At 38.1% G+C, this 21,488-nt stretch overlaps 1 protein-coding gene across 2 annotated transcripts in view; it reads right to left on the reverse strand.

Annotated features, from left to right (window-relative positions):
- RIC1 (RIC1 homolog, RAB6A GEF complex partner 1) overlaps nucleotides 1–21,488 on the reverse strand; it is a 153,371-nt gene that overhangs the window by 9,017 nt on the left and 122,866 nt on the right. Inside the window, exons 11-21 of one of the 2 annotated variants that reach the window (XM_025359079.1) lie at nucleotides 21,019–21,171; nucleotides 19,597–19,800; nucleotides 13,599–13,637; nucleotides 13,191–13,301; nucleotides 11,895–11,984; nucleotides 10,465–10,625; nucleotides 9,385–9,523; nucleotides 4,177–4,293; nucleotides 2,668–3,396; nucleotides 960–1,118; nucleotides 737–873 (exon numbers count right to left, since the gene is read on the reverse strand). In XM_025359079.1, the coding sequence (XP_025214864.1) occupies nucleotides 737–873; nucleotides 960–1,118; nucleotides 2,668–3,396; nucleotides 4,177–4,293; nucleotides 9,385–9,523; nucleotides 10,465–10,625; nucleotides 11,895–11,984; nucleotides 13,191–13,301; nucleotides 13,599–13,637; nucleotides 19,597–19,800; nucleotides 21,019–21,171 (2,039 nt within the window). The remainder of the gene's footprint in view (nucleotides 1–736; nucleotides 874–959; nucleotides 1,119–2,667; nucleotides 3,397–4,176; nucleotides 4,294–9,384; nucleotides 9,524–10,464; nucleotides 10,626–11,894; nucleotides 11,985–13,190; nucleotides 13,302–13,598; nucleotides 13,638–19,596; nucleotides 19,801–21,018; nucleotides 21,172–21,488) is intronic. The other variant, XM_025359080.1, reaches the window with a different exon arrangement.

Below are 21,488 nucleotides of genomic sequence, written 5' to 3' on the forward strand. Positions count from 1 at the left end.
CTTTGGGGACTTGTGGGAAAGGCTGGGAGTAGGGCGAGGGATAAAAGACAACAAATATGGTGCAGTGTATACTGCTCGGGTGATGGGTGCACCAAAATCTCACAAATCACCATTAAACAACTTACTAATGTAACCAAATACTACCTGGACCCCAGTAACTTATGGGGAAAAAAAAAGTCTGTGGCATTTGGCCAGGTAGGGTGGCTCACGCTTGTAATTCTGGCCTTTTGGGAAGTAGAGGCAGGCAGATCCTTGAGGCCAGGAGCTCGAGACTAGCCTGGGCAACATGGTGAAACCCCATCTCTACTAAAAATACGAACATTAGCCGGGTGTGGTAACACATGCCTGTAATCCCAGCTATTCGGGTGGCTGAGGCAAGAGAATCCCTTGAACCTGTGAGGCGGAGATTGCAGTGAGCTGAGATGGTGCCACTGCATTCCAGCCTGGGTGACAGAGTGAGACTCTGTCTTAAACAAACAAAAGTTGTTACATTCAGAACAGGTACATCAAGATCTATTCCAGAAAAAGGGGCAGAAACTACTCAAAGGGTATTGAAGTGAACTTGGGAAGAAGAAAAAAGGGAAGCCTTCTGTGTGGTCTCTGCTTTTTGGGAATGGAAAAATAAACTGCAACTGGATGAAATAGTTGTTTCCATTAAGACCCAATTTTGTAAATGTCTTGAAATGCAATGTGTCATGAATGCCCAAAAAGCAGTAATGGCTCTTTATTATTTTACCTTTTTCCAGAGGGACCAGATGGCATGCTTAGTGTTTTCTGTAAACTGAATTTACTCGGAGGAACATTTTCAGCTGACTGGGATAAACTGATGCTTCGATTCCTGAAGAACTCAAATCCACCACTTGAACTGGGTTCCTAGGATTACACACAATATGCAGTACCATTAGAGAAAGATGCCACATGGGTGTATGGTCTAGAGATGTATAACTTTTCCAACTAACCTGAGTTGTGGGTGTGGATGGAGGTGTCTCAGATTCTCCAGAGCCAATGGCTTTAAGAAATCGAATCATGTGTCGACAGAGGTCCCACTTGCCTTGTTCTAGTGCTGTGTTGAATAGAAGGGTAGCATGTTGCCTACTTACTGCAGGGACTTCCATATTCTACAAAAAACAACCAGGACAGCATTCTTTTTATACTACACAATTTGGGAAGATACGAGCAATTCTTTATCTCCAGCTTTCTAAACTCAAAGAATGTAGTCACACCACCACAGGGGTTAGTTTAATAGCAAGATTAAAAAGTACCATACAAGCAAAAGCGAGGCAAGTACTCTTCTGGTGTATGTAAACTATAATTTATTAAACTCCCACTACATGCCAGATACCGTACATATACTTTAATTCATTATTTCATTTATTTCTCCCAGTGACTCTGCAGATATACGTATCATTTGTATTTTACAAGTGAGGAAACTCAGTTAAGTAAATTGTTGAAGATCAGCAGAAAAGGAAGAGAAAATAGGGAGGTTTGCCCGACTCCAAAAAAGGTCAGGTCTGTCACCTGCTGTAGAATTTTCTGAGGATGTAACTAAAATCTTTGCTTTGAGCAATAGCAAGTAGTAAGGTCCTGCTGCACATTCAGAATTCCTCCATTTTTCTTTCACAAATTTAACCTGCCTATCTTGGTCTTCATGGAAAGGTGCCTAATATACAACTTTAATTGTAGTTATTAACTGTCAATCCGTGGCAACTTAGGAATTCTGCTGCAGAAAAAATTACATTGTCAGGGAGATCAGTGAAGTTACAGGGAGTGACCCAGAACCAAAAAAACAGCTGCATTTATTTTGATTCTGTTTTTAAACCCCTATGGATTTTTCTTTAGGGCTAGCCATGGATCATACTTCAAGGCCACCCGGCCTCTGCCTGAGTGTCTCTTCTGGTTTCAGTCTGTTGTCGTGAAGCAAAGAAGCTGACGGGAAATCTGCTTCAGGCAGAGATTCAAACCAGGTTTATGGTTAGTTTCTTATATCAATGAAAACAACTTTGCAGTAACTGGAAATAATCTTTAAGTGTAGCCTATCAAATAACCAACTGTCAAGCCCTTTTGTCAAATATCTAATGAAATAAATTTTCAGGAGTTGCAAAGAAGCCATTCTTTTGAGAAAAACCGTGTGCTCTGAGGGTCTTTGCTGTGGCAGGCCTGAGCCTTCTCCGCGTGCTTTGGGGAGACTAGCTGAAGGTGCTCTGTTATGACCATGCTCTAATAAGTGTCCCCTCAGCAACCCACACTAAAAGGAAACAAATCTACTGTTGTGGGAAGCTCAAACTCACTAATATCCCAAATAATACTTTCTTTGCTATGTTTATTATGTAATATTTCAATAATCTTATGTAGTATTTCTTATATGTTCTTATTATATGTATTCTAATACATATATTACATTTCTTCAATATGTTAAATTTTCAAACTACTACTCTGAACTCATTAATCTGTTTAGGCTTATTTATGCACAAACAGGAAAAAATATCTCTGCAATGTTACTTTATGACATTCAAAGGAATCTGTCTGAATTCTTCCAAATTTAAGATATAAACAGAAAATCTGACTATGAATTCCTTAAACACAATCATGGTGCCAAAACAGGACATTTCTATTTTTCTAAGTTTAAGCTCATTAATTCTTGCCCTTTTATAAGAACAGAATTGTTACCTGTAAGATAATAAGGTAAGAGGCAGCTGTGTCCAAATCCTGAGCCATCAAACATTCCTCAAACAAGTCCTTAGGGTTTCCAACAGCTGCAAAAAGGTAATTCCACAGGGCATATTCAGTCTTCCTGGCACAATGGACAACTGTCTGCAGGAAGAGGGGGAACTCGGTGATAAATTTTGCCACAGTGGGAAGCAGAGGGTCGGGAATGGGCTCCCGTGAGGTAGCTTCTTCTTCCAGTACTTCATGGAGCATGAGCTCCAGCACATGAGGGAAGTAAGGTAATGTGGCACAGGACTGGGCCAAGAGCAAGGCTTGCTCCCCAAGGTTTCTGACCAGAAGTTGTCGTAGAATGTGGTGGAGGTAGATCTGAGAGGTTCTCTCCACAACACAGAAAGGGAAGAGCACCTCCAGCTGTTCTCTAGCATTGTTCCGAGTATACAAAGAATCATATAGCAAAGTGTCATTGACAGCACCAAGGACTAAAGCATCTTCAAACAAAACAGCTAGCGGGTAAATGTTGATGTGGAAAGGCAGCATGATCCGCTGGGACAAGAAGGAATGGGGCTTGCGGTGATCCCTAGGGAAGAGAGGGAGCCAAACTTTCATCCCTGCACCACCACAGCTCAGCCAGAGGGCCTCCAGAAGGTGACGTTTCTGTTTATTTGCTCGACACGTTGTCCAGACACTTTCAACAGACTGGGCTAGTACAACAGGAGGACAGAATGGCAGCTGGAGAAGGAGAGATAAGAATCAAGTTGTTTTCCTATTAAATTTGCAGGTTCTTAAGTTCCTAGGTACTAGTTTACTAAGTCTTTCAAATGATAGTATAATATCTTTTTGGGAAAAGCAAGGGAATCTATTTAGAGTTAATAAAAGTATCCTGGCCTCTTAAAGTATATACACTTAAATCTAAAAACAAAACACCCCATGAACTTCATCAGTCTATCCCTATATATATATTTTTTGAGACAGAGTCTCGCTCTGTCGCCCAGGCTGGAGCACAGTGGCGCGATCTCGGCTCACTGCAAGCTCCGCCTCCCGGGTTCATGGCATTCTCCTGCCTCAGCCTCCCTAGTAGCTGGGACTACAGGTGCCCGCCACCGCGCTCGGCTAATTTTTTGTATTTTTAGTAGAGACGGGGTTTCACTGTATTAGCCAGGATGGTCTCGATCTCCTGACCTCGTGATCTGCCCGCCTCGGCCTCCCAAAGAGCTGGGATTACAGGCATGAGCCACTGCGCCCGGCCTCTATCCCTTTTTTTTCCCATTAGAATTAGCAATGAATGATGCCTAAGCAGTAACATATGGAGTATGGAACATTTCATGATCATTTTGGGACCTTATCCTCCAGTCAGTCAGTCTTACACCCAGAGGCTTAAGACTAATTTTATGGACTTACAATTTCTCGTTTCCAAATCATAAAATACTCTTCTCCTAAATTCTTTCATTCCTTCATCCTTATCCCATACCTTCTTAATGTTTGAAAAGAAATGACTTGCACTTTACTCACAAGTTTCCTTTGGTTAGGGTTACTGTCCTTCTCCCGGATCTGTGGGCCTGACCTGTCCCTCTGCATCATGATGAGCTGTCCTGCCAGGTTTAACATAATGCTCTCTGCACCACGAGCCTGAAATTTAAGAAAAAGCAACTAAATTCATACTTCTGTATCAGTATGCTTTCTGCATCTCCCCCCAATCCATAAGGTTTATAGATTAAAGAACACAATGTTTATTGAGGTTATATTATGTATAGCCATTCTGCTAGGCTCTGTGGGAATACAAGGAGCTTTCTGGCTAGGATGGTACAAAGTCTAACACATAATGCAATTAATGAACACCACCAGTGACATAAGATTGAGGGCAGAGTTGAATTATCCTGAAAAAACTAAGAGAACTTTAGAAGTTTATCAAAATGAGAGATCAGTGATCTATCTGCCATAACTACAGGAAGTTTAAAAGGATGCAGTGGAACCTGACAGATGAGGAAGACATACACAAGTGGGAGAGTAAGGGTTGGTAGAAGTGTGCAATGAAAACGAAGACAGGGAACTACTGGGAAAGTGAGAACAGTCTGGCTAGACTAGGGACATTATGAGAACAAAGCTGGATGGTAACAGCCCTTCAAGGAGGATTTAGAAAGCCAGGTAAAATGGCTCTTGATTAAGACAGTTATTTAAAAAATCAGAGTTAATCAGGATAGGTTACTGAGGAGAGGCAGATTTCATGGGTGTTGACTTCAGAAATGAGGAAATAGTCTGCCTTTTTATTATGAAAAATTTCAATCAAACCTCAGAGAGCCTAGTATAATGATTTCCTATTGAGCCCTATCACCCAACTTAAAGCATTATGCACACTAAACTTTGAGCAGCCCTGTTTTAAAAGGAATCTCAGGTATCAAGTCATTTCCACCTGTAAAGAGGAAGGAAACTTTTGGTTAAAAAAATAGAACTTACTGCTATCCTAGACATGAAAGGTAGAAAAAGAGAAGAACCACAGACGATTTCCAGGTTAGCGGAGGTGCTAGACAAGTTGAAGTTATTATCACTGATAGAAGGTAGGAAGAGAAATTAGGGAAGGGAAAACAAAAGAGTTTCCCTTTTTCTTTTTGGCTCATTTAATTTGAAAAAAAACCCAAAAAACCAAAAAACAAAAAACAAAAACTTTAAGACTTCCAGGTAAAAATGTGAGCAATGACTAAATCAGAGAGGGCTGTACCAGCATCAGAAGCTTAAAGGTGAGGCCGGGCCAGGCTGGGCCAGGCTGGGCGCAGTGGCTCACGCCTGTAATCCCAGCACTTTGGGAGGCCAAGGCGGGTGGATCACGAGGTCAGGAGTTTGAGACCAGCCTGGCCAAGATGGTGAAACTCCGTCTCTACTAAAAATACAAAATAAGCCAGGCACAGTGGCTGGCGCCTGTAATCCCACCTATTCGGAAGGCTGAGGCAGAAGAATCACTTGAACCCGGGAGGCAGAGGTTGCAGTGAGCCAAGATCACGCCACTGCACTCTAGCCTGGGTGACAAAGCAAGACTCCAGCTCAAAAAAAAAAAGGGTGAAGCTGGTAAACTGAAGGAGACAGATGTTTCTCCGGCACAGTAGCCAGGGAAAAAAGAGCAGCGGGCCATTACCTGAGCTTCTGGAAAACAAAAGAGAAATAGGGAAGCACAATGCTATATATGCTATATAAACAGAAGGAAAGAATTTCAGGGAGGAAAGAATGACTGTTCAAAACTTGTGGGATTGTGTCCCAGTCTTTGCTGCATGCTGGCAGGATTAATTTAAACTGCCAATATCATTTAGGGTTCATCAAGAAAACAACAGCCACCCTATACTAGTTGCAAAATACCTGGCTATACAAACTACTCTTGCTTACTGCTTTCAGATTCTACAGGGGATTGTGTATAAAGAAATGACTAAATAAAAAAATTGGGTATCTATCCAGAAAGTAATTTGGAGGTATGAAAAGTGAACATGGAATTTAGGTGTGTGGGAACTAGAAGAGTCAGACACCTAGATAACAGTAAAATGTAGCTAGATAGCAGAGGAAAAAAAACCACAAACACCTGCAGCAAAACAGCATGACTGGGGATTGGCATACACTAAAACACTTCAAAAGACCTTAAAGGCATTTACTGTAATTCACCACGATATGACTAATATTTATAATGACTACCTTAAGTTTTAAGATGGTAGATTTCACCATATTTCATACTAATTCATTAAAAAAGTACACTTCTCTTTTCTTCAGTGAGTGGGTATTATCAGTATCCGATCTTAGCATTCAACATTTTCTGATAATGTTAAAGATGACTGCAACAGCACTCTCAGGCAACTTTAATAAAGCTTTCAGAAAAAAGCAAGGGCTACCTGTATGCTCAAAATCCTAAATTTGAAGGAACCCCAAACTCCATCTCTTACCCTAAAAAAATCCCTGGCAGATGATTATCCACGGGAGTTTCAGTAGCAAGGAGCTCACTCTCATGGAGAGACTATCTTGCTGTTGAAGAGTTTTCACTGTTACTACAATTTTTTTTTTTAACTTTAGTATTAAATCAAAACTTACTTTGCTCTAGCATTCTTTGTCTTCCCTCTATGGTAATCAGTCAATTTTAACTTCTTAATCTGCTCCAGCCAAATTAAGCACCTTCTCTTTGTGAAAGGTCCTCTCTAAATATGGTATCCAGTACTACTGATGCCACTGGTTGCCTACTCTATCTGGGATATATGAGTCCTTTTTTAAATATGAAAACTTTAAATATGATTAAAAGTAGGGAGAATAGTATAATGAACTTCCACACTGCCATTATCCAGATTCACAATTATCAAGATTTTGCCTTATGTGCTCCATCCATCCCTTATTTTTTTTTCCAGTTTTGTCAGAGTATTTTCAAGTAAGATATGCTACCCATTTTACTTCTATATGTTTAATATGCATTCCTAAAATATATGGGCATCTGCTTACATAGCCACGATGCTAGTATCACATCCAATAAAATTTACAATTATTCCCTACTTTCTCTCCCCATTAGTATTGAAATATCCCTAATTGCTTCAACAGTGTCTTTTCATAGCTTGTTTGAATGAAGATACAAATGAGCTTACTGACTTGGTTCTGTAGGGTGACGATTATCAGATTTGCCTCACAAATGAGTTTTACCCACTGCATTTGGTTTTTATGGCTTCAAAATCTTATTTAATCTAGAAGATGTGCTTCTTTTCCCCCCACGTTAGTGACTTGTAGCTGTCCAACAGAATGTCTCGTATTCTGCTTCCTTGTGGTAGGGAAGATGATGCTGTACACTTGATTTGATTTGTGTTCAAGATTTTTGGCAATAATTCTTGTGAACTTCATGCTATATCACCTCAAGAAGCATACCATACCTGGTTTTCCCATTTTTAGTGATGCTAAGATTGATTAGTTCCTCAGGACTGCAAAATGATTTTTAAATTGTCACAGCTTTTTTCACACCTTTTATCTAAACTTCTGTAAAACAGTATATTCCCTTATCAATTAGGACTAACTGGTTACCATTAAATATGATTTGCAGAGGAAATGGGAACTATATTTTAAAGGAGAAAACCAATTTTACCTATAGAAGGGAGACCGAGGCTGAGCACGGTCACTCACGCCTGTAATCCCAGCAATTTGGGAGGCCGAGGTAAGTGGATCATGAGGTCAAGAGATTGAGACCATCCTGGCCAACATGGTGAATCCCCGTCTCTACTAAATATACAAAAATTAGCTGGGCGTGGTGGCGCACCCCTGTAGTCCCAGCTACTCAGGAGGCCGAGGCAGGAGAATCACTTGAAACGTGGGAGGCAGAGGTTGCAGTGAGCCAAGATTGCGCCACTGCACTCCAGCCTGGCGACAGAATGAGACTCTTGTCTCAAAAAAAGGAAAAAAGGAAAAAAGGAAAAAAAAAAAAAAAAAAAAAGAAGGGAAACCAAGATGGTTACGGGGTCTAGAACAAGTATCACATGAAATAGTTGGAGGTAGGTCACATGAAATAGTTGGAGATATGGAAGTATTTAGCATGCAGATAAGAAGACAGAGAGGTTTGTGGAGAGAAGGAGAAGACAAGGAATGATAACTGTCTGCAAGTATTTTAGGGGTCATCATGTGGAAGAGGGAGTAGCTTTTACAATGTCTTGTTACAAAGAATAGAGAACTGGGATAGAATGTAACAAAATCGATTTTAGATTCATATAAGTAATATTACATTCCCCATAACTGGATAGTCTACTGCACTGTTTTCTAATTATTTTATGGAGTGTTGAGGTTTGACAGAAGTGCCTCAATAGGAAGTAAAAGACAGACTGGGCAGACAGGGATGACAAATAAATCTACATACAATTTTCCTCTGACAATAAGTTCCCAGTTGACATGAAGTTTACAAACCACTGAAATAGGAAGTTATGCAACGTGGGTCCTGGTCACCCTACTTCCCTGTTACTTTACCCAGACACGATGGGATTATACTTTCTCTTTCCTCATAATTAACTAATTATAAAGCCCCTGCTATTCTATACTCAATTCAACTTCTTTCCGTATCCTTTTTCACTGCCCAAGTTCAGACTATGAACACCACTGACCTAGATCATTACAATGACCTCCCAGTTGCTCTCCCTACCGTAGTTTTGTCTTACTCCAGTTCATTTTCCTCCTTATAGTAAACATTATAAAGGTTAGATCTAATAATATCTACCTTAAAACACTTTAGACTTAAAGTCTAAAATTATCAATATTATCTACAAGACTTATATCTTTCAATTTCCATGTCCCAGTCACTGTAAAATTCTTCCAATTCCCTGAGTGTGTCATGTTCTCTCGTCTATGGGCCTCTGCACTACCGTTTCTTCCACCTGAAAATCCATCCCCTCTTAACTTAGATAATCTCTACTTATTCTCCTGGTTTTAATTTAAATGATACAGAAATCTCTGATTATTCAGATTATTATAGGTTTTTGTTATATGCTCTCACAGTAATGTATACTACTTTTTGGCACACATAACAGGAACAATTCATTATGTATGTAATTATTTATTTAATGCCTGAGCAGAAAGCATGTCTTTTTAATTTGCCACTGCAACCCAGCATACTCATATAAGGTACATTTTAGACACTTAGTATTTATTTGCTGAACAAATAGTTTCTAATATGGACTTGAATACCAAACACTGAGATGTAAACTCCAAAGAGCTTTGATAATGGAATGGTACCTGCTGTGGCATTTTCAAGGTGATTCCATTCTCTGTACTCACTGATGTCAGAGTGACAGATACTACCAGGAAAGGGTGAGGAATGTAGCGTGACATGGAAACCTCCTGAAGAACTTGAATACCAGCAGTAGTATTTGGACTGTAAAAACAAAAGAAACCCACATACCTCAACAACAATGCTAACAAGATTTTCTTTCTTTTCCACTAGTAATAGTATTAGACTTCATGCTTATGGAAGACTCAGATGTCTTCTACCTATCATCTTCTCCCCATATATCCTTCGATCAGGAAGTTGGCAAGGTTGAGGGGAACCAGGGAACATATATGGGGATGAGAGAGAAAGAAAGGGAGTAACAAATAGGAGGGAAGACGAAAACTAGGGAAGAAGCTATAAGAATACAAATATTTAAGTGGAAAAAACTAGTTGATTGAGAAAGAATGACGGTTCAATCACTGAGGCTAGTGAGATGTCTTAATTTTTATCTTGCATTACTCCTCAATCACTGTGCTGTTTCAGTAAATACATACTTCAATTAACCTCTGAGAACAAAAACAGAACTCAACGGTGTGGTCTAAATATGTCGCAAGTAGACCAGATGCCAACACAAATATAAGGCAACATGCAGCAGCAACAACACTGCTGATTTTTTTCTGCCCCAGACTATAGCCATCTAGCTCAGTGGAAATATAAGTCAGTTTGCTAAGGACATGCTTCCTACAGTCTTAAAGTTGTGGAACTCCTTCAAATTCCCACCAAGTATCGGGAGCACTAGGAGAGTCAGTAACCATTTATTTTCAAGGTTGTGAAAAAAATTTAGTATCTAAGGGTTTAACCTCATTCCAAACTAGATTTTTTTTTTCAAATGACTCCAGGAAGATAAGCTAAAGAAGTTAGTGTAGGATATTTCTTTTTTCTTAGCTATTATATCAATATCACTAATTAAAACTTGCTTTTTTTACTTCTAACAAAAATGAGATTGAATATAAAAGTGGAATAACTGTTTTGAGAAAATAAAAACTACAAAAGAAAAACGTGATAAATAGGAGCAAAAAGTGACTTCTCATATGCCAGATACTTACCCATCAGATTTTCTTTCAATACTGTAAAGGCATATTGAACAGTCTGCTCTAAATACTATTACCATGTCCTGGAAGACACTAAGCAGTAATGTTTCTGCTTGTGCTTTGGTAACATGAGCAAAGGCATTGTCCAGATTTGATGTTCGCAAGTATACTCTAAGCTGAAGAAAACAAAAATAAATAAAATTATAAAAACAAGATAACTGCTAGGGATGACCAAATACTGTAAACATGCTGTTTTATCTTCTGACTTTTTTTTTTTTTTTTTTTTAGTAACAGGAGTTAAAAGAACTATCTAAGCTTTAACAATAAATGGATTATGCTTATATATTTTTGCAGACTAGGCTCATTCTATGAATAAGCAAAGAATGAAGTGATCAAAACTGAATGTACTATTATAAAATATTCCTGTTAGACCTGCTTTATTTATTTATTTATTTAAAGGCGGGGTCTCACTCTGTTGCTCAGGCTGGAGTGCAGTGGCATGATCTCAGCTCACTGCACCTTCTGCCTTCCGGGTTCAAGCAATTCTGCCACCTCAGCCTCCCAAGTAGCTGGGATTACAGGGGTGTGCCACCACGCCTGGCTAATTTTTGCATTTTTAGTAGAGACGGGCTTTCACCATGTTGGTCAGGCTGGTCTTGAACTCCTGACCTCAGGTGATCCACCCTCCTCAGCCTCCCAGAGTGCTTGGATTACAGGCGTGAGCCACCGCACCTGGCCTAGACCTGCAGCTTTAGACCTGATACATCATGAGACCAGCAGTTTCTCGAAACAAACAAAATACCAGATACAGAAGTCTCCTTTATCCATGGCTTTGCTTGCCACAGTTTCAGTTATCTACAGTCAGCCATGGTCTGAAAATAGGTGAGTACAGCATACTAAGATATTCTGAGAGACCACATTCATATAACTTTTATTTCAATATAATGTCCTAATTGTTTTATTATTAGTCATTAATCTCTTACAAATTAAACTTTATCATAGGTATGTATGTATAGGAAAAAAGATAGTACTATATAGGGTTCAGTACTATTAACAGTTTCAGGCATCCAGTGATGGTCTTGGAATGTATCTCCCATAGTTAAGGAGGGGTTACTGTAAATCAGTAACTAAATAAATCTATCTCTGAGGACAGCTGTTCTTATATCATGAAATTTTTTGCTTTTAACTCTTTATTTTCAAACTCCATAGAGAATGTCTGACAGCTAAAATCTTTAGAAAAGGTTTAGAAGTCTCAGTTGTCACTTAAAAATTTTTTAAAGTAGTAACCTGAAAAGAAAATCCCACTGGCTAAAAGAAGCTACATTTTTAATTAAAAGATAAAATGTTTTGTTCAGTTTTCAGTAGACTATTTTCTATATAAAATTAAATCATGCTTAATAGCTTTAAAATATAAAAATCTGTTATTTCTGAGAGAAAAAACGTACCTCTTCTTGACGGTCATTTATGTTATAACATGCAAGGACCATAAAATCATTCCACCAGGCTAGGCCACCTGTCACGATCATATTTTGCTCCTTAAAATAAAAATTTTAAAAAAAATTTACCTTATGCTACCAGGAATTATAACAAAGTAATATATTTATAAAAATTCTTACCCAGACAAAGCTTAAATTATTGTTTTTTGAGACAGTCTCACTCTGTCACCCATGCTGGCGTGCAGTGGCTCAATCTCAGCTCCCTGCAACCTCTGCCTCCTGGTTCAAGCAATTCTCATGTCTCAGCCGCATCCCAAGTAGCTGAGATTACAAGCATGCACCAACACACCTAGCTAATTTTTGTATATTTTGTAGGGACGGGGTTTTGCCATGTTGGCCAGGCTGGTCTTGGATTCCTGGCCTCAAGTGATCTGCCCACTTCAGCCTCCCAAAGTGCTGGGATTACAGGCGTGAGCCACCGCACCTAGCCAAAGATCAAATTATTCTGTTCTACTCTCCCTCTCCAGTGATAACTCTAGAGCCTTTATTAATAATGATCCATATCCTGTTTATAAAAATAAATATTTCTTTAAGAAGGCAAATATACCATTAAAAATAACTGGGTGCTATATACCATCATCATTCCAACACCCAATAGGGCTTGGTGTAAATTCTGGCTTAATCACTTATCAGATGAGTAACTGAATCCTAGTTTTGTGTGTGTGTGTGTGTGTGTGTGTGTGTGTTTACATCGAAAGATAAGTAACAAGAGTGCCTTCATTGGGTTGCTATGCAGATGACTAAGGTAACATATATGAAAGTGCCTTAAAATGCCTAACACACAATAGGCACTTAACAAGTATTGATTTCCTTCTCTTCCAACTGCATGCATGTATGTACATACACATACATACATACACACACACACATACGCTCACTATCCCATATACATCACACACAGAACAGGCAGGGAATGATCTCAAATTCTCTGGAAATCTATTCTGATCAAATTTGATAAACTCAAGCTGGAATGTAAGAATAAATCCTTAGGCTAAAGAATTATAGTTACTGATCTTAACAAGAATTAAAAATAATCCAACTATTTCAACACAAGATCCTTTATCAAATAGCAAGTATTTTATCAGAATCGAATCTTAGACATTATTCAATATCACTTTTTAATATCTGATTTTCCTTATTTTTAATAAGTAACCAAAATTACTTAGTGATAAACTTTATAGCTATTTCATATTGTAGTTCTCTTATACTTTGAGAAATAGGTTTTTAATCTCAAAAAAGACTAACCTGGGTAATGTTTCCAAAAAGTTTCCATTTTTTGGTGAGTAAAGAGTAATGTGCAAAACCAAACTTGCCAACCACAGCAATATTCTGTCCAAGCTTATCAATAGCTGAAAACTGTTTGAAAAAAAAAATAAGAACTTTTCCTTGCAAACCTATATACTTTATTAGGCATAAAGAGCTTAGTATTGTGTCAGGCAAATAGACTATTAATAAATGTCTGCTAATTAAATATTTTAAAATCCAAATATTCAGTTATAGCTGACAAAATTATAGATGTTAATATACTAGCAATGTTACAACAGATCAAGTGTTTTATTTTTCTCAAATCACCCACTGAAGGGCTCTTCCCCGAATGCCTCTTGCAGCAAATGCTAGCCAACAAAAGTTAACACCAACAAAGTAACAACTCACCCGTATAGGCCAATTGCTCTCTAGATAGGTGCTGGAAATCTATAGAAAATAACACATCAGTTTGGTAAAACTTATGAAATATATTTAAACTTAAGGCATTAAGTTATCACAATATGAGATTCATCTTCCTGAACAATGTTTAAGGTGCCCCCCCAGTTGGTAGCAGAGCACTTGGAATTCACCATTTGTATATGAATCAGTGTTTTACATCTTATGTTTGTTATTTCATGTTTCTAGGCACCAGGCTTTCCTCTCCCCGCCCCTTACCCCTTACGATGTTTCTGTTTGTTTTAAATATTGAATTCAATAATTACGGACTGACAAGAGATTTTCAGAGAAGGCACCCATGAGGGCAGCTATGAATTGTGCAGATGAACAGTTTGGGTTTGCTGATATAAACCATTCCAAAACAACCTAATCTAATACAATTACAGCCTCAGAAAAAGTTCTGGTTTTTAATGGAAATATTTTTATTACTTTTACACTTTTCTGATTAAAAAAGCAATGCTCAGGCCAGGTGCGGCTGCTCACGCTATAATCCCAGCACTTTGGGAGGCTGAGGCAGGTGGATCACCTGTGGTCAGGAGTTTGTGACCAGCTTGACCAACATGGCAAAACCCCATTTCTACTAAAAATACAAAACTAACTGTGCATGGTGGCGCATGCCTGTAATCCCAACTACATGGGAGACTAAGGCAGGAGAATCGCTTGAACTCGGGAGGCAGAGGTTGCAGTCAGTGAGCCAAGATCGCGCCACTGCACTCCAGCCTGGGCAACAAGAGTGAAACTCTGTCTCAAAAAAAAATAAAAAAAGCTTATAAAATTATACAATATAAAAATTGACAAAATGAGGTTCTCTGTTGTTTAGGGACAACCACTGGTAGCTTTTATTCTGTCTTTAAATATATATATATATACACACACACACACATGAAAGAGTGTATGTAAGCTGTTATTTTTCTATTGGGGTATTTGACTTATCTACAAGAACTTTTAATATATTACAAATATTAACTCTATCTGCAAGAAAAGGGGTTAATTTTTCCACGTTGTTTGTCTTACATCTTTGAACATGGTGTCTTTGTATCATCCTAACAACACCTTTCAATTTAAATAATTGATACGGGATATCAATATACATTAAGTAAATTTTTGTTTTAATGAGACTGATCTCTCTAGCCTGCTGATTAGTTTTCATGAGCACATGCTGGAGCAGGGCAAGAATTAACAGAACCGAACAAAAAAAGAGTCTTCTGTTCTTGGAATAAGAAAAGCTTCAATTTGTTCAAATTTATTTTCATTTTACTCTAAGAAGAGTTGTCACGGCCGGGCGCGGTGGCTCAAGCCTGTAATCCCAGCACTTTGGGAGGCTGAGGCGGGTGGATCACGAGGTCAGATCGAGATCATCCTGGCAATAACGGTGAAACCCCGTCTCTACTAAACAAAAATACAGAAAACTAGCCGGGCGAGGTGGCGGGCGCCTGTAGTCCCAGCTACTCGGGAGGCTGAGGCAGGAGAATGGTGTAAACCCGGGAGGCGGAGCTTGCAGTGAGCTGAGATCCGGCCACTGCACTCCAGCCTGGGCGACAGAGCGAGACTCTGTCTCAAAAAAAAAAAAAAGGAGTTGTCACATATTTAAAAACTAAAGACCAAATTAAAAAGCTAAGTCAACTGCAATCAAACCCAGTAAGATTGTTTGTGTAATGTGAAGACAGAATAAAAATTAAGTAAAAGCAATATGCTTTAAACATCTGTATTAACTTTGAAAAAATTCGATACAACTATTTGTTATACTTCACTTAAGTGCTTTACTTACTACTTATTATTTGTTATACTTAAGTTGACTTAAGTCAACTTAAAATCCAACTAAATCTATAGCTTAATAAATTAATAAAATTCACTATGGGCCAGGTGCAGTGGCTCACGCCTGTAATCCCAGCACTTTGGGAGGCCGAGGCGGGCAGATTGCCTGAGGTCAGGAGTTCGAGACCAGCCTGGCCAGCATGGTGAAACCCTGTCTCTACTAAAAATACAAAAATTAGCCGGGCATGATGGCAGGTGCCTGTAATCCCAGCTACTTGGGAAGCTGAGGTAGGAGAATCACTTGAACCCGGGAGGTGGAGGTTGCAGTGAGCCGAGATTGCACCATTGCACTCCAGCCTGGGCAACAAAGTGAGACTCTGTCTCCCCACACCACCCCCTCAAAAAAAAATCACTATGATGGGTAAAATTAGTTCAGAATAATGGTACACTTAAGGTAATGATTGGGTGGTGAAATAAAAGTTGAAAGCATTTTCAACTTTTTTCAGCAGTCACTCACAGCAGGAGGATGTACCTGAGTATAACTGTGCCAATCACCCATGGCACTAAAAGGAATCCTCACCTCCCTCAAACCTTGGTATTTCATGAGTACTTATGAAACGTGTGGTTGGGTAATGGAGGAGCTGGGATCTTACTACAAAAGTGGATTCTAACACAAAGAGTTTCTAATAATGGGAACCAAAGTTAAATCTTATCAAATGATCACACTATGATCAGTATCTATAAGAGAAAACAATTTATTCTGTAAAAATCTATGAAGTGCCACAAATGATTTATTTTAAAAACTTAAGGTGTTAAGTTTAGAACAAAGCTTTATTTTTCATGCAGTTTTCTGTCTAAAGATACTATGTATTTTCTCCAATAGGTCAACTTTATTGATCTATGTGTCATCTGAACTCTGAGCTCTACCTCTAATACTGAGAACAGGAAATGGCAGAAGTAAGGAAGAGGCAGCTAATCAGTGAGAAAAAAAACAGGTCATGAAAGCACACTCAGGGCACTAAAGTCATGCCACATCATTGGAAAACTGAGTGCTAAGGTACAGAAACTCTACCCTTATCTTAGAATGTTTCAGTTTCTCTTAAAGAAACTGAATCTGCCCTTATTTGTTACTATGATTTCTAAATTTTAAAGTAACTGCTAAAACTCTGTCTCCTGCCTAGATGAGTTTTGTCTATAACTAGTGAGACTGTGGGAGCCATCCTCCTAGCAGATTTGTTCTGTGCCAAATACCTGGTACACTTGATACATACTGTAGGAAGACAGCAAATAATTTATGAATGAAATAGCCTTTAAATACTGTCTGTTGAAATCCCTAACTTAGTGCCTGATACCCTGTAGGTGCTTATCTCCCACATTTTGTGAAGCTTATTCTTTCTAAATAGCCAAGCTAACTATCAAACCAACACCCTCAGAACACTGGATAATAGATTTATGTACCTTTCAGAAGTAAATGTTTACATCATACAAAATACTATTAAAATAAATGGCAGTTTTAGAAGGGACATGGCCTAAAACTAGAAGGTTTGTGTTTTGTAAAATTTCGGTAGTTTGTGCCCCATATGTCAACAAATGACTTTCAAAAGTTTTAAAATTTCTAAGTAAGAAAAAACTTTTTAAAAAGCACCTTGGCTGGTGCTTGCTTTGGCTGGGTGCGGTGACTCATGCCTGTAATCCCAGCGCTTTGAGAGGCCAAGGCAGGTGGATCACAAGGTCAGGAGTTCGAGACCAGCCTGGCCAACATGGTGAAACCCTGTCTCTACTAAAAATACAAAAATTAGCCGGGCGTGGTGGCAGGTGCCTGTAATCCCAGCTACTCGGGAGGCTGAGACAGCAGAATCGCTTGAACCCTGGAGGCGGAGGTTGCAGTGAGATAAGATCGCGCCACTGCACTCCAGCCTGGACAACAAAGAACAAACTCGATCTCAAAAAAAAAGCACCGCCTTTACTGCCAGCTACCAATCCTGCTTCTGACAAGTATGTATTTGTTTTGTTTTAGTTAAAGAAAAATCATAAGTAACATAGAATTTTCCAGTCTGGAAGCTAAGGAGTATCAGGTAGCAGGTTTAAACAAACAAACAAAAAACTAGTATTCTAAATGAGAAACAGAACAGGCAGCAGAATTAGTTGGAGTTCATCTAAGCTACACAAGAAGCATACAAAGAATAAATCATGCAAACAAAATCAACTTTGACAGAGGATGTGGTCACTTATCTTAGAAAAAAGGATAATACTGTAGGGTAAATTAAACCAGGCAACTATGTTTCTTCAGGGAGTCATGATAAATGGCTAAAAAGCCTAGAACGTAAAGGTTTAGCATTAGACAGACACTGTATACTGCCCTATACACCACCACCATAACTGCACTGAATCACATAGCTGAGTGCCAGCAAAATATAGGGCAACTCCAGTGCAAACTGCCAAACAGGCAAATTCTAAGTTTTAGCTCAAGGTCAGTAGTGTATTATGTGATTTAATACTCAGTACCTTGGTTTTAAAATACATTAGATTGTTACTTTAACATAGAGTCATGATAAAGATAAGTCTGCCACTACTCTGCTGGGTGAACTGGACAAGTCATATAACTTCCCTGATCCTCAGTTACCACATGTATCAAATCCAGTTGGACTTTATGATCGCTAAGGTCCTTCCAGCTTGAAAAATTCTGAGCTCATTATAATTGTTTCGGCAGTACAAAACAATTAATGTGGCATTATTTATGTTATTTTTAAGGAAACTGATAAACTAGGTAAACTCAGGTTTTAAAAGTTCATCTGTCTAAATATCTTTAGCTATCGAAAGAATAGAATAACAGTAGAATCTTGCTGGTACCCAGTCCTAAAATCAGTGTTAAAATGTTTCTCTTATATGGGATACTTCATAGATGCTTAAGAATCACAGAATCACTGAGTTTTTGAGCTGGAAGGAAATTCAATTTTTGTTATTGCCTGATCGATTTTTTAGTTCCAGACCTACCTTCTTTGATCCTCTGCTCTACTTGGCTCTCTGGTAACACAGACCTGGCTAGGCAGAACTGGCATTGATGCTAGGTCAGTGTAGAATGAATAGTTCAAAGTATGGGGAAATGAAAATAGCAGAGAAATGGCTATAGGAGAGAAGGGAGCAGTGGAAAATTTTAGTCAAGGAAGTAGCTAATGCAGTTTTATTTAAAAATTGTTACTAATTATAAAATGGTATGTACATTGTTTGATTCTATGAGTTTTTATTAATGTAAGTACATTTTCTTTTAGTGTATACCACATGTCAATGTAGGAGATAATCCTTCAACCTTTCACATGACCATTTTTTTGTCCCTCATTATCTTCACTCAAAGTCAACTGAAAATAACATGGGAGCTGAAGTAGGCTAGTAGGGTAAACATACAGAGTCAAAGTAAGGCAAAGAATTATGGAAATAGAAACTGACTAAAAGAAACTAAGAGTGGGCTTTAATGTACCTAAAATATTTTGCTATCAAAAGGGGAAAGAAAATACTCAGGACACTGAAATTATGTATGCAAGTTTCTTTTAAGAAACTTCAACTTACTGGTTTCCCCAAAATAATTTTACTTGGTATCAAAATTCAGAATTGATTTCTATGTTAAATGTCAGTTTATCAGAATTACTGTAAGACACTGTTAATTTAACAGTGATATCAGAATGAATAAATAATTTGGAATGAGATTAGCTAATAAAATTATTAACAATAAAGCTCTCTACTGATCACAAGTCTGCAATTAGGGTCCAAAGTCACGTGATTAACCTCAACGTGGCCCCATTAGGATTGTAAGGTCAGCTGCACAGAATACTAGTTGATGTTCCACTTTCTGTGAGATTATTACACTTTGTTTTGCCTGTGCAAATCCGTAGAGCTAAATTTATACAAAAAAGAGGCTAAAAGTAAAATAAATAGTTCTCAATGAGAAGGCAAAACGAACTTCTAGTTCTTGACATTATTAATGGACTTGAAGCAGGTGGGGATACACTCTACGCCAAATGGAAAGAAAGGAGGGAGAAGACAAGAGGACAAGAACACAGAAAAGCAGAAGAGGGACATGACAAAATGGTTAAAAGGATTCTCAGTTGCCTGAAGTTAAAAGATGAAATATTTAATAATCTGTTACAGGTGATATCCTACCAACGAATAAGTCTCTTATAATCAGTAATTAAAGATTTACCTGTACAACATGCCAATGCCGATGTCCAAGTAAAGTGCTTAATCCCTGAGACTCTAAACCTCCATCTGCAAACGGGCTCTTTTCTCGACTGGGCTTATGCTCAGAGTGTGCTGAAGAACTCCTAGGATTCTGGGTTTGTGAAGCCTCTCCACAGTTCAAGTACAAGCGGTCCTCGCCCTGAAGCAACACCTGCTCTTGGTTACTCTAAATGAGGGTAAGAGGAACAAGAGGGCAAAGGAAGAAAGCAAATAAAAACAACTCAATATTACGTAGGAGAAAACACATCGATTTAGTTTTATTATAGGAAATGTACATATATCTCGATGTTGATTTTCTTCACAGAGGACAAAGACTACACAATAATCTCATGCGCTGTTATAACTAGAAAGAATAGTGATCTTAGTGACTATGAGTTTTCAACTAGAAAGTCAGTGTTCTCAAAGGTGAGTAGACTCATTAACTATTCAGATCAGACAAAGCAGCACCTACCCTTATCGCCTTTCCATTTTAGTCCAAATGCTGGTTTGACATAAAACTCAAGGGTGCTTTTAAATTATTATTTGGGATGGGGAAGGGAGGGAGAAATGTTCTTTTCTTTTCTGGGGATCCTTAATCTTCAAGTGGAATAATGGATCTGAGATTCAGATTATTTTCACATTCTTTCTGGATGTGTTGTAAACTTTAATTAGAAATCTGTTGTACCAAATATCCATTAAAAAGCCATTGATGGTAGATATTAAGATATGCATTTCTAACATGTAACATATACCATTACTGTATATTAGCAATATATAATAATATTAGTATACACTATTTCAGCTAGAAATACAAGACGCAGTGTTTGAGGCAGTGTTTCTAAAAGTAAGTCCTCAGACATACTTTCTTCAAGCTGTTTCTTAAAAAGTCACAGTTAAATAAGCATGGGGAACACTGTTTTTTATATACCACCTCCTGGATTTTCATGATGCACAGTAGCATATTTAAGACTCTGGAGTCCTAAAATAAATAAATCTCTACAATTTTGTTTTACCTTTATTTGACACTTATATGGAAACAAAACTTTTCGAAAATCCTGTGGAATTGCTACTAATATCTCTCATAAGTAGTGCCTAGAGGAACACGCTTTGGGAAATGCTATTCAGATAAAGACTAAATTACTCAAATTATTTAAATAAATATATAAACAGTGCTTTCTGTCAAATTGCTTATGATCCTTTTGAAAGAATAGGACCAAAGAAACACAACCCATTGAGAAATAAAATTTTGGTATAAATTTAATATAAATTAAAAAGAAACACAAGAATCATAGAAAAGAAGATAATATGCCAATTTTAGAAGTATACACCATATGTATGTCATAAAGAAGGGTCTGAACTTCTAACATAAAAGACACTAAAAAATCAGAGCTTTAAATATACTTACCATACAAGGGTTTACAGTGAGTACACTCTTAATAAACTGAAATAACAGGATGCTGGGCTGTTTAACTACACTCCTGAGGTCAGACTCAATTTCAGTGTTTTGAGAACCAAATCCGCTGATTACCCATAGGTGATAGCCTTCTGCACCCCAGCTCTTAGAGAGAAGAGGGAGAAAAAAAGTCAGAGCAATAAAAGGCTTTTGTATCCCTTTCTAGCTTCAATTATTCAAATTCTGAAATAGCCAATGATAGCATTATTAATGACTTCTGAAGGCTGGAGAAACCGTGATAACACAGACAAGAATCACATCTTCAGTTCCCTGTTAACTAACTCCAGAGGAAACCACCATCACTGCTCTCTATCTACAGAAGTGGAAACATTACCTATCATTCTTAATGCCAGTTTCAGGGTCTTAATCCTAAAAATACCTACTGTGCTCTGTAATTTCTCCATTGCTTTAATTTAGCTGCC

This window comes from Theropithecus gelada, chromosome 15 (genome assembly GCF_003255815.1).
Source record: "Theropithecus gelada isolate Dixy chromosome 15, Tgel_1.0, whole genome shotgun sequence".
Lineage (NCBI taxonomy): Eukaryota > Metazoa > Chordata > Mammalia > Primates > Cercopithecidae > Theropithecus > Theropithecus gelada.